The sequence below is a fragment of the Lontra canadensis genome, unplaced genomic scaffold (genome assembly GCF_010015895.1).
Source record: "Lontra canadensis isolate GAN:19392208 unplaced genomic scaffold, GSC_riverotter_1.0 scaffold1, whole genome shotgun sequence".
In the NCBI taxonomy this organism is placed as follows: domain Eukaryota; kingdom Metazoa; phylum Chordata; class Mammalia; order Carnivora; family Mustelidae; genus Lontra; species Lontra canadensis.
Window position 1 is genome coordinate 32,705,819 of NW_022630995.1, and position 14,153 is coordinate 32,719,971.

Consider the following 14,153-nt stretch of genomic DNA (forward strand, 5'->3'; position numbering starts at 1 on the left):
GAGTCTGCTTGAGATTCTTTCCTTCTGCCCCTCCCCAATCTGTGTTTTCTCTCTCTCAGATAAACAATCTTAAAAAAAAATCTGGTTATAACACAGAAGAAAAATACATTTTTTTAAAGTTTAACACATATGTAGCTAGTAGAAAATTGGGATTTTAAAGGTTTATTCCCTCCATGTCACTCTGAAACTTGAATTTCCTATAAAGTACTAATTAGAACTCCGATTCTGATTATCTCCTAAGTCTTCAGATCTTCATTTTTTTTTTTAACCCCCAACGTGGGGCTCGAACTTACGACTCTGAGATCGAGAGCTGCATGCTCTACTGACTAAGCCAGCCAGATGTTCCCTCAGTTCTTCATTTTTACATCATTTAAAAGATAAAGATTGTAAGAAAAAACCTGTAAAATGAGCTAAAACAAAACGTCTATGAGTAGAACTTATATTCATTTGGTAATCACCTCCTCGTTGAATAAAAATCTTCTTAAATTTAAGATAGCAATTTGTAATTATAATACAAATACGAGGCAAGAGTAAATACAAAGGTTCCACGTCAGTGGTTCTACATTAAGGAGACAATCGTTTGCAAACTTCTGTTCCCACTACATCATCTAACTGTTCCTTATTTTAAAAGTTAAAGATATACAGAATTTAAAAGAAACAGGGAGTTTCCTAAATGTTTTCACTTATTTTCTTTTAAGGTTACAAGTCTGAAAAGTCATAGATTAAAAAGTTCTATCTAAAAGTTAGGGAGACACAAACTCTTCCGGAAGTATTTAAAAACCAAGCATTTCTACTTCTTAGTATGTTTTGGAAACCTTAGCAGCATCACTGGAATAAGCTGACCTTACTGATGGGTCGTTCTCCAGGAGTTCAGTAAGCCGTTGTACTTGTTCTGGCTGGATGGATCGCCCTAAGAGAGCTTCCGTGTTGGTGTAGATGAGGAATGCTGAGACCATGCCTAATAACGTGCCCACACCCAAAGAACCTAGGCTGTCATACAGAGGATTACCTAAATAAAGCACAGGAGAAGTCAGTAAATTCACATTTTCTATTGTTTCAATCAGCTTTAGTCAGTAAAGAACCAGAATTAGTAAAACAAAGGACCTGAGATACATTCCTAATTCCTTTAATGACTTTCTCCTAATAAGTTTATTATACTACAAAATGGGGATGTTACAATACGCTTCACAATACACAGGAGTATTATGTGGTTTAATTATTCAAGATCTAATTCTTGCATATGGTCATTACATGAGTGAGGCTTCAGAGCATTTTAGAGACATCATATACATACTACTAATATAACAAAATCCATTTCTTTTTAATGTATCAGTAGCACTTTTCCTGTCCCATGCTGACAACACTGTGAGATCAACAGCTGAAAAAAATGACCACTTTTTGTCTCTTATTCTTCTCAAGAGTCTGTGAGAGAATGAAGCCATACAAAAAATGATCTGGATCTCTCTTTTCATTTATCCAAGGATGATACATAGCTAGTAGCATTCCAGATGCAAAGGGGAGAAGTTAATTCATCGCATGCTACAGGTAACAGAGCAGTGGTTCTCAAAGTACAGCTCTTTATCAGCAGCTGCAGCAGCGTCGCTTGAGAACTTGCTAAAAATGAAGTTCTTAGGCCCCACCTAAGACTTTCTGAATCAGAAAGTCCAGAGTTGGGACCAACATTCTTTGTTTTCCCAAGCCCTCCAGGTAATTCTAAACTTTGCCTTACGTTGTTAGGTCTTAATTCTCTCCCAGAACCAATGAGAAGAGTTGATTTATTATCTATGAATGTGCGGGTTAGCATTTACAAAACAGACATCCATAAATATATTTAAAATTTTTATAATAAACTTTAGATACAAGGCTTTTATAATTAAGTCTTTTTATCCCAAAGATCAAATATCAGTACTAAATTTAACTTTTTTTTTTTTACTTTTGTCTTTGTTCAGCCTCTTTATTCTAATTTGTTTTTTTTCTCCCATTCCTTTGTCTGCCTTTTAATTTTTTTTTTATTTTTTATAAAGATATAATATATTTTTATCCCCAGGGGTACAGGTCTGTGAATGGCCAGGTTTACACACTTCACAGCACTCACCATAGCACATACCCTCCCCAATGTCCATAACCCCAACCCCCTCTCCCAACCCTAAATTTAACTCTCTTAACGCCTGATAAAACATACATTTTACTAAAAAAAGAAATAAATTTACATACTAGTTTTACTAACAGTCAGAATGTAACACTGAAAAAGTAAAATGACTAATCTGTGCTAAGGTATTAAAAATGATCCATTTGACTAGAGGGTGTTATGCTGAGCGAAATAAGTCAATCAGAGAAAGACAATTATCATATGATCTCTCAGATATGAGGAATTTGAGAGGCAACATTGGGGGTTTGGCGGGTAGGGAGGGAAAAAAGGAAACAAGATGGGATCCGGAGGGAGACAAACCATAAGAGACTCTTAATCTCACCAAACAAACTGAGGGTTGCCGAAGGGAGGAAGGGAGGGAGAGGGTGGTTGGGTGATGGACGTTGGGGAGGGTATGTGCTATGGTGAGTGCTGTGAAGTGTGTAAACCTGGCGAAGTGTGTAAACCTGGCGATTCACAGACCTGTACCCCTGGGGCTAATAATACATTATATGTTAATAAAAAATAAAAAATTTTTTAGAAAAGAAAAAATATGATCCATTTGTAAAATATAATCCACTAGGAGGCTTGTAATTACAGAGTTCAAAATCAAATACTATTCTTTAAAAATCCAAATTTCCCTAATTATTATTTAAAAATATACATGTATAAATAATCCTACAGAAAACAGAAATATTAGTTGGAAAATATTTATTTCTTGGCATGTTATTTAATTTAAATGAATTAATTTAACAAATTAAAACAATGTAAAACTCTCAAAACAAAACTTTATGTAAGTTTGATTTGACTACTTTTATTATTATCCAAAGGAAAATAATCTATTAATAGATGACTTATTCATCAAATGACACTTTCCTTAAGCCTAAAATTTTGCTAGGTGATAATCTAAGAAATGTCTAAAATGGTAAGGTCAACCAGAAAAACACTCAGAACTTTTAGAAATATTCTGGATACAGTGAATATCAGAGAACGCTAGTTTAGACTTGAGATGTACATTCAAAATGAGTAAGACTCATTCATATTTCAGATATTTTAAGAAACACGCAGAACTGTGGAAGCTCATCACCTACAATTACTTCAAATGTGCAAAGACAAACGGATAAGCATGGAAGAAGTTCCATTCCAAGAAATGGAATCTTTTCATACCATATGGTTCTTTTGTTTTAGAAAATAAAAATGATTTCTCTGTCTTCTCACCAGCCTGTACTGAACTGTTCTGCAAATTAACTAGCTACCAAAATGAGGATAAAATCAACTAGAGAGTCCGGGAAACAGGAAAGCAACAGCAGTTATTATTGGCGCTAACAGTGGAAGACAAGCGAAGAAGAGCTACAATATATATTTACTTACAATTTTAGGGTTTATTAACGTTCTCGCCCATATATTAATAAACCTTCAAGGTCACTAGGCCAAATATTATCAATACTTATTAGGCTCAGAGTAGCTGCATAATTTATTAAGGCAAAGATTTAGCACATTAGAGAAATGCTCTAACAACAGCCTTCTTTATTTCAAACTAAGAACATTTCTGAGAGAGAAATCTGAAGACTTTTATCGTCTTATCTGTCTTATACAAATAGAGGGTCAGTGTGGAATTAGCATTTAACAATCTATTGGCTTAAAATTATTCAATGATATAAAAGAAAATACACACATATTAGAGAATTATTTAAGTAGTACAAATAAATCACCTGTAACTTAAGAAATATTTACCTGTTATAGAAGTAAGGCCCATACACGTAGCTGCTATGGTCACTCCCAAGACCGCTGCAGTATCCTCCAGTAATATAACATTTGTACTAGGATCACGACTTTCCATTACTTAATCATTGGGGTAGAGACAAGAAAAGAAACTTTCTGAAATCCTAATTTGATACTATCATGTAACATTTTATTAAGTATCTATCTAAAATTGAGATAAAAATTAAGATTAAAAAATGTATGAGATCCTGATTTTAAAAACCCTGTTCAATGTAAACATAATTTATTGGTTTTAATGTTGACAGTAACTGAAATTTAAAGTCAAATTACTTTCTCTGGTTATAAAAAGATATATAGAAAAACTGCAGTTCATTTCAGTTAAAATCCAAATATAAAGTATTCATGTTCATATCACATTACATTTCTCTTTTTAAAAGAGATGATATATAACGTAAGAGCCACACAGAGAAGACATCAAGATATATTTTGTACACCCCTATAAGGAAAAAGCAATAGTACTGGGCAATTTTAGAAAATAAAGGAGATGAAGTAAGGCACCTGGCTTCTAACATACATACCATATTTATAAAATGACATTCCTTTGGCCCGAGCACTCCTACGAAGTTCATTTACAGCAACAAGAAGTGTTGCTGAAAGAAAAGCATTCATATCAGCAAGAAAAAAACCGCATGCCTCCAAATTTTAAAGACGGCATCTCAAAATAAACAGGTACAACACTTTTAACGCCAGCGTTGTCAATAAAGGAAAGTTCTATATTAACTAGTCACTATCGAGACTCCAATTATCGTCAAAACAAAAGGAATCCCATATTTCTAAACCATAATAATTTAAATATCATTACCACCACCTTAATGACCTTAATTTATTGGACAGCACTAGTTGGCAGGCACCACACTAAACACACTTTTGATCCTTCCGACCTTTTGAGACAGTGGTGTTATCACCATTTTGCAGACTGTCAAAGATTAAGGGAACACAGCATTGTGAATGACAACGTATGGGAAGTAAGCACACTATGAATACAGCAATGAATCAGGCAGTTTCCTATATGATGTAGCACTTCTCTGTCATAAAACTTGCTACAGCTGAAACCTGCAGAAACCTGGAAATATTTTATTGCAAAGAGTCAGCTTCCCATGATTAACACTACTAAAACCTTCTCAAGGTTTTATTTTTTTTTTTAATTTTATTTATTTATTTGTGAGAGAGTGAGAGTGAGCGAGAAAGAGAAATAGAATACAAGCCAGGGGACAGGCAGAGGGAGAGAGAGAAGCAGACTTCCCACGGAGCCAGGAGCCCAATGCAGGGCTCAATCCCAGGACCCCGAGATCATGATCTGAGCTGGAAGCAACTGCTTAACTGACTGAGCCACCCAGGTGCCCCATTAAAACATGATTTTTAAAAATTCAATATATAGGTATGTTTTTAGGCTCCATTCCAAATGTTCTGAGGGTTATGATTAAGATACTCAAGAGCAAAATAACAGCTTTTCCCTTGCCCACATCCATTAGAGGAATAACATAGTACATTATACAAAGAATTTACTCCCTCGAAGTAGATTCCTATTTCCATAGTTTTTCTTTAATCAGTGGAATTTAGCAATTTATAAAAATGGACTGCTGAATATATATTACTAAATTAAGAATAAAGAGATACTGTAACAGTACATACCTCCTTCAGATGCTAATGATCCCGCTAAAATACAATACGCCTAGAAAGTAAGTATTAAAATAAGGTGTAAGTTAATATTTCATTAGAGAATCACAATGATTCATGCATAAAATTTATAATGTTTAAAATGCAACATAAATTTAAATCCTAGCCAGATAAAAATCATGATGGGAGACAGCTCAAATGAAGGCAAGGAAATAGATGGCATATCTTCATAAAAGGAAAAAAAATAAAAGTTAAAAATCTGATGGTCATCTCATTTTTTAAGGCTTAAAAGAGTAATCTGTCCACTCTACAGAATGTTATACCATGACCTAAGTTAAATTCATAAAATAAGAGATGAAAAAAATTTGTACAAAAATTTTTCTGAAGTTCAAAATGAACACAAACATTTGAAATCTGAGGTATGGATACCAGGATATAGTAAGATCCATCCCCACAAACCATAAGAGACCCTTAATCTCAGGAAACAAACTGAGGGTTGCTGGGGGGATAGGGGAGGAGGGATAGGGTGGCTGGGTTATGGACATCGGAGAGGGTATGTGCTATGGGGAGTGCTGTGAAATGTGTAAGGCTGATGATTCATAAACCTGTACCCCTGAAGCAAATAATACATTATATGTTAATAAAATATAAATAAATAAATCATCCTTCCCTCTCTGAAACTCAAAAAGAAAGATCCATACCCATAACTATGTAACTTCTGTTCTGGATTTTGGTTGGATGCCCAGTACCAATCCAGATTCAAAAAGACAAGCAGTTATAAATAGTGATCAATTTGGGATTACATCATCTTCCTCGCAGTAACAGGACACACTTGAATTAAATAAAGATTTGCAAAAAAACTTTAAACCAAGAGACAACCTAGCAACTTGAATTTTTTAAAGTTTCAATGAAATTCAAACGAAACATATGTAGAATTTTCAGCATTATCTTTTTGGAACCCTGGGTTTCCCTGAAATAGAAGTTTGGAAAATTCTGAGCCTCATCTAATACTCTTATAATTCTGTTAAGGAAACTGAGATGTCCTAGGGCTATGTGATTTGCTTGAGTACATAGAAATGATACCAGGGTAAGAACTAGAATATGGGTTTTCCAGTCTCAATTCTAGGCTATCTCTACTGAATGTTACTGCCAACCTACAATATAATTTGAACAGCTTAACTGCCCAATAATTTTTTTTTAATCCTTCTATCTCCTTCCTGAAAGGATTTAAGACACACTTATCACCCAATAAAGGGGAAAAGCATATCCCAGCAAAAGATTCCAATACCTAATAAACATAAACTGGTCTATGGTACATTGCTTTTATTATTAACTAAAAGTCATAGTCTTATGTAACCTCATTTAGCTGCAAAAAGACAGAAGAGCCTCTAGGAGCTTTATTTTCTTTAATAGGCTCCACACCTACCATGGAGCCCAGCGCGAAGCTTGAACTCAGGACCCTGAGATCAAGACCTGAGCTGAGATCAAGAGTCAGATGCTTATGTGGCTGAGCTACCCAGGCACCCTGAGCTTCTAGTAGGTTTAAAACTTACATGCAATTGAAAATTTAACTAATTTTCATTAACCACTTAGTCTCTGTGAAGTAATACAGATGAATACTATTAGAATGAGGTATCTATAAAGCAGCTGAACATTTTCAGAATGGAGGAAAAGATGTTCAATGAGATTCATTCCAATTGAGAACAAATGAGGGTGTAAGTACTCCCACATTCCAAAATGAGGTGCTACACCATCTCTTCAGGCTTTGTGTAGAGAATGCCCAGCCTGGTTTTACAACTCCTAGCTCCATACCACTAACCCATGAGGAAGAGCTAAGGTCAAGGCTAAAAGTGAAGAATTCTTTGAAGAAAGCTATTAAGCCATTAAGATTGTTCAGAAAGCTGGATGTGTGTCCCTAGTGTTTAGAAGAGAATACAGTGCACATATAAAAGAGAATATAATGCACATATAAAAATAAATTTATTGGCAAGTCTACTGATACAGATTGTGTCAATAGAGTAGATGATTACATCTGAAAACAAAACAAAACAAAACAAACTGCACTCTCACTGAGAGAGTAATAAAGATGTCTGTTTTACCACACAGAGCCCAAGGAGAACTCTGAGTAATCAGAGTCTCTTGAAAAGAGATCAATTGCCCAAAGAGCCTTCTGGAAAATGCAAGGCAACCTCAGCAGAAAGAGTCTGGAACTACATCCTAAGATGCAGAAGCTAAGAGGGGGTGTCACATGACCAATCTGTGCTTGTCAAAGGAACTAGAGTCAGAATGGCCACGCAGGGTAATCTCCAAGAAGTTTCCATGAGAGAAAAAGGCAGCTCTAAGCGTCCACAAAGGCCGGAGGAAACCAATGCAAAATGATGCTGGTGCCAGTAAAGTAGTACTTTTCTGTCTTCTGTCCCTACCTTTGATGCTGCCAGAGGCAAGCTCAGGAGTAAGAGAGAAGGGCAGAAGCCCTAGCTAGGAAAATCTAGGTGACCATGCTCCCATCCTCCCATTCCCCCAGTACAAGCTTTCTACCTACGTGAGTGGAAAAAACATCTTTAAATACAACAATTCCAACTTAAGACTATCTTGTGGAACTGGATGTTTTAAATCCTGACAGATTATTCTTGGGACTAAAAATGAACAGAGATCTTCTCGTTCTTCAATATAACTTAAGAAATTAATGGAACTGCCCAAGATTTTAGCCAGGAGTCAGTACTTAATGATTGTACATAGTTACTCTTTTTTTTTTTTAAGATTTCATTTTTACATAATCTCTATACCCAACGTGGAGCTTGAACCCACAACCCTGAGATCAAGTCGTACACTCCACCAACTAAGCCAGCCAAGTGCCCCTGTACCTATAGAGATACTCTTGTTCAACATCATTGAACCGTATGAATTTAGAGGTCATGTGTACTCATGTTCTAAAAAACACAACTACAGACACATAACCCTTAATTACAGTAAAAAAGGCATATGTTAGTCCCTTTCTTTAACATCAATATGACAAAGGCATTCTCCCATACTTATATTACTTGAAAACTGAGGGGGGAAAAAGATTACCCATAGAAGGGATTCCATTGGTTGAGGATTAAGCAATCCCATGATTCCATGGTACCAAGATAATCCTGCACCCATCATGAAAATACCAACACCACTAATTAGCGAAGCAATATAGCGCATATTTGAAAATCCATACCTGAAAAATAGAAAAAAATTGTACACTTTACAAGAAATACAAATCATTTTACAATATATGTTGAATAAGTCAATGAAAAAGAAAATCAAAAATTTCTTATAAAGATGTTTATGTTTTTATATTAAAATAAGTGTATCAGTTATATTATTTAATATTAATTAATCAAAATTCATTTTGAATCTATTAAATTAGTAAATTATTTATTAAATTATTTTAATATTATTATATATTATATTATTATTTATTATATATTATTTTAATATTAAATTATTATTTATTAATTTATTATTAACTAAATTTATTTTGAATTTTTAAAAATTAATTAATCAAAGTATCAAAGTTAAAATGTAACTTCAATCAGAAAATAACATATAAAGGCAAAAAAACCTGCAAGATCTTTGAAAATATAGAAAAACAGAGTGAATATAACTGAATTCAGGTATTTGTTAATCCCTTTTCCATATAGTATGTATTGATTAAATACAGTCAATTTACTATTATGTACAAATACTGATAAAATTAACCCTTTTAAAAATGCATTCAGGTGTTTAATGGAGAGGATGACATTTAAATTACCCTGTAATACAGTTTCTAACTGAACATTTGGTCTTCTTACCTATAATTAGATGTTGGATACCTGGGGCTGGTTCTGAATAGTTTAGCACACTATTAACTTCTATTATTATTAGGACTATGAGCTTCAGTTTTCTGGGTGTTTTTATGGCAAGTTTTTTTTTTTTTAAAGTCTCATTTATTTTTTAAGAATCTTTGGCCAATATGTGTATTATCTTCTATTATTGTATGTATCAATAAAATACTGAGTTTTAAGAAGCTCAAAAACATGACATACTTTATGAGGAAAGCAGTCACTCATTAATAAAAATATTTCCTGGGAAATTTACTCCCAAAGCCAAACTCTATGGCACCCTTCTGGGAGATGCAAATTTAAACAACAGGTCTTAATTAAAACTGCTTTTTTAAATTATTTTTGCAAATATGTAGTAATCTTGCCATAGGGAATTCTCAGTTTATAGATGTGAAAATGTTCTACTGCTTGATTTAGAAAAACTTACTTTCTCTAAATGTTCCCCCAAAGTAATATAGGATATATATATTTATATTTATTTCAGTTAAAGTAAATTAAGATCTAAATTAAGTCCTATTACTTTCCTTCTCTATGTTTTCAAAAATTTCTAGGTTCTTACTGAAAATTTTAACTATGTAGATCTTCATCATCCCATATTAGTCATCAGCCACATAATGCTATTTAAATTTAAGTTAAACAATAAAAATTGAAATGTAGTTCTTTACACTAGCCACATTTCAAATGCTCAACAGCCACACGTAGCTACTGACTATCATACTGGAGAGATATAAAATACTTCTATCACTATAGAAAATTCTATTGAGCAGCACTAAGTAGATTGTTGAAAATACCTTAAAAAGAAATCTTCACAACCTAAATCTATAAAATTTTATCCTGTTTTTAAAATTTTGGTGTATAAAACTAATCAGAAAAAAATTCTTTTCTTGACACAGTAAAATACTATAATGATGTTAATTAGTAGATAAGAAAACTAGTTGTTCTCTGTAACTACTTACTAAGATATTAAAAATACACTACTGTTTATAAAAAACAGTAGTGTCTTGAGATGCCTGGGTGGCTCAGTTGGTTATGCGTCTGCCTTTGGCTCAGGTCATGACCCCAGAATGTGGGATGGAGTCCCACATTGGGTTCCTTGCTCAGCAGGAAGCCTGCTTCTCCCTCTGCCTCCTCCGCCTGCAGCTCTCCGTGCTTCTGCTCTCTCTCTGACAAATAAATTCTTAAAAAAAAAAAAAAAAGTAGTGTCTTGCTTTTGAGTAAAAAATGGCATTTAAGGGCGCCGGGGTGGGGTTAAAGCCTCTGCCTTTGGGTCAGGTCATAATCCCAGGGTCCGGGGATCGAGCCCCACATCAGGCTCTCTGCTCTGTGGAGAGCCTGCTTCCTCCTCTCTCTCTCTGCCTGCCTCTCTGCCTGCTTGTAATCTCTGTCTGTCAAATAAATAAATAAAATCTTAAAAAAAAAAAAGGCATTTATATAAAGCACAGAGGTAGACTCCTTTACAGAAATAAAAGTACTTTATTTTGACCTAAGGTGGATCAAATTTTATTACTGAAACTTGTTAAATAAATGATACATGAGGAATTCTAAAGTATTATGGGAGCACCTGGGTGGGTCAGTCATTAGGCATCTGCCCTCGGCTCAGGTCATGATCCAGGGTCCTGGGACAGAGCCCCAAATCAGGCTCCCTGCTCAGCCAGAAGTCTGCTTCTCCCTCTCCCACTCCCCCTACTTGACTTCCCTCTCTTGCTGTATCTCTCTCTGTCAAATAACTAAATAAAATCTTAAAAAAAAAAAAAAAAGGATTAGGGGTTATGTTAGTAAAAAAAAAAAATATATATATATATATATATATATAAAATAACTGATGTGACTCAATATAAAAGAATACTCATTTTACAAATAAACAATTTTGAAATGTTAGCAGAATACTAAGTCCCAACAGAATTAAAATACATTAAACATGGATTTCATAAAAGTTTTCACTAAAATTTTATTTATTTTTATTTTTTTAAAGATTTTATTTATTTGACAGACAGCACAAGTAGGCAGAGTGGCAGGCAGAGGGAGAGGGAGAAGCAGGCTCTCCACTGAGCAGCGTGCCCAATGTGGGATTTGATCCTAGGACCCTGGGATCATAACCTGAGCTGAAGGCAGCCGCTTAACAGACTGAGCAACCCAGGCATCTGGTTATCACTAAAATTTTAGATTCAGTGCCTCTTAGTCTAAATGTAGAATAAAACTCTAAGATCAAAATATGTGCTTTGCTATTAATTATCAAATATGAAGAGGACAAGATCTCTATGCTGTTACAAAGCAAAAATATAATTTAAAAACAAGTTTCAAATTATATCTTGAGTTTGACATTGTGGTTGAATCCTGTATCTTAGATACTACAGTGAAAGAAATGACCAAATCCTTAACACAAAAATGCAGATATGTAAACTGCAGGAGACTTCTAAAATTCAACTGCTTGTATTTCAATGACTTGCTGCCAAAAATAAAATAAAATAAAGGCAATTTCCTTACGGATGAGTAGGATCTGGTGTTTGAACAGACTTACTGATGCCCACTGCTAGCAAACCCTATGGAGAAGAAGAAAGGGTAAATAATTATTAGCAAGATGGAGAGTATAGTAGAACCAATCTGGAGTGTGCAATCTGACAATGGCAAAGAACTACTTCACACGCACATACACAACAGCCCAGCAATTCCGGTTTTCAGTCTTTACCTTAGAGAAATAAAGATTAACCCTGAGGGGTTCAAAACACCATTGCTTATAAAGAAGAAAAATGTGAAAGCAAACCTAAAAATCCATCAATAAAGAATGGCAAAATAAATAATGGTGTTGCCAAACCACAGTTACTTCTCCACCAGTTTAAAAGAATGGAGTGGAGACACAGCTTTCTGTACTGACCTGGTAAAAGCTCCTACACATACCATTAAAGTGGAAGAAAAAAAAAATCAAGTTTAGGAACAGTGTGTAAAGTACAAAAAAACTTATGTCGTTTTTGTAGACAACATATAATGTAAGGCACAGGAAAAGTTCTAAAAGAATACACATTCAACTGTTTATACCTCTGAGGAGAGAAGCAGGATTAGAATAGTAGGTGATAGCTGGTATTTTTATAGGAAAAATAACATATTGCTAAACAAACAAAAGATGGTAAAAATTTTAAATACCATACATTGTATACAGATACACACATTTCTACTAAAACTTCAAAGCCATGCATAGGAAGTACACATATCAATATATACAGAGCAGTGATTATTGGGAATAAAGATGTAGGGTTAATTACAACTAAGATTTTATTTCTTAAAAAAAAAACAAAAACAAAGTTAATATGGCAAAAATACCATGTCTTTAATCCTAGTTACCACCTCTCTCTCCTTCCTTCCATCCTCCCTGAACTTGATCTTTTCTTCCCTTCTCTCTTTATTTGGTTTTTCAATTGCATCTTTTGTTAAAAAAGAGTTATCCACTGGAAACTCCTGATATTAGTATGCTTGTTCCTAGTAAGTCCTTTCTATTCTTTTTTTTTTAAAGATTTTTATTTATTTATCAGAAAGATATCACAAGTAGGCGGAGAGGCAGGCAGAGAGAAGAAGGGAAGCAGGCTTCCCGCTGAGCAGACAGCCAGATGCGGGCCTCCATCCCAGGACCCTGAGACCATGACCTAGGCCGAAGGCAGAGGCTTTAACCCACTGAGCCACCCAGGCGCCCACTCCTTTCTATTCTAATTTGATGTGAATTTAGATAAAAAGATTATCTTATTAGAATTATTTATTTAAAACAGAAGGCCTCTGAGTGAGTATCCTACATGATATTATTTGCCTCATCTGGGGCTTTTCCATTTTGTCAGCACGGTATCAAATAATCAGACAGGTAAAGCTTCAAGATAAGGTTTCATAGATGAGGTTTCCCTGTAGGTTACAAAAAACTTGAAAGAGAGGCAGCTGGGTGGCTCAGTCCTTAAGCGTCTGCCCTTCGACTCAGGTCATGATCCCAGGGTCCTGGGACGGAGCCCCACATCGGGCTCCCTGCTCTGCAGGAAGCCTGCTTTCCCTCTCCCACTCCCCCTGCTTGTGTTCCTGCTCTCATGATCTGTCAAATAAATAAAAATCTTGGGAAAAACAAAGAAACAAACACCTTAACAGAAACATTCTCTCTAGTAAAAATACACAGAGATTACACCACCTTGAAATGGCTAAAACAAATACATGAGTGGACTTTTAAGTTTTGTTATCAGAAATCCTACCCTAAATACACAGAGCATTACAAGTTTTTTTCTACTGGATTCCAAAGAAAAAGAGGGTGAAAACTACCTAAAAGAGGATGGCTTTTCAGTGAGTCAAACCAAGAAATGAGAGCAAATTAACACAGAATTCTTTTAAACTTGTAAATTAAATTGAAATATTCATTAATTCACACTGTGTATATATATGCATGTGTTTATAATGCTTACAAAATAGCCAATGGGTATTCATTATTTCTAAAGTCCTTAATATTCAGGTTGGCCATGCAATGAAGTATAGGATAACAAGTTTTTCATAAACTGAAATGTGGACCAAACTTGTTAGTTTTTCCTATAAAAATAAGATGTCAGGGCACCTGGGTGGCTCAGTGGTTTAAGCCTCTGCCTTTGGCTCAGGTCATGATCCCGGGGTCCTGGGATCGAGCCCCGCATCGGGTTCTCTGCTCAGCAGGGAGCCTGTTTCCCTTCCTCTCTCTCTGCCTGCTTGTGATCTCTCTCTGTCAAATAAATAAATAAAAATCTTAAAAAAAAAAAAAAAAAAGATGTCACAGAACATCCCTA

At 34.8% G+C, this 14,153-nt stretch overlaps 1 protein-coding gene across 1 annotated transcript in view; it reads right to left on the bottom strand.

The window, feature by feature from the left end:
• SLC30A9 (solute carrier family 30 member 9) overlaps positions 1-14,153 on the bottom strand; it is an 82,857-nt gene that overhangs the window by 14,482 nt on the left and 54,222 nt on the right. The window contains exons 10-15 of the mRNA XM_032852645.1: positions 11,863-11,918; positions 8,597-8,732; positions 5,543-5,582; positions 4,429-4,500; positions 3,863-3,970; positions 844-1,009 (exon numbers count right to left, since the gene is read on the bottom strand). Of these exons, the coding sequence (XP_032708536.1) occupies positions 844-1,009; positions 3,863-3,970; positions 4,429-4,500; positions 5,543-5,582; positions 8,597-8,732; positions 11,863-11,918 (578 nt within the window). The remainder of the gene's footprint in view (positions 1-843; positions 1,010-3,862; positions 3,971-4,428; positions 4,501-5,542; positions 5,583-8,596; positions 8,733-11,862; positions 11,919-14,153) is intronic.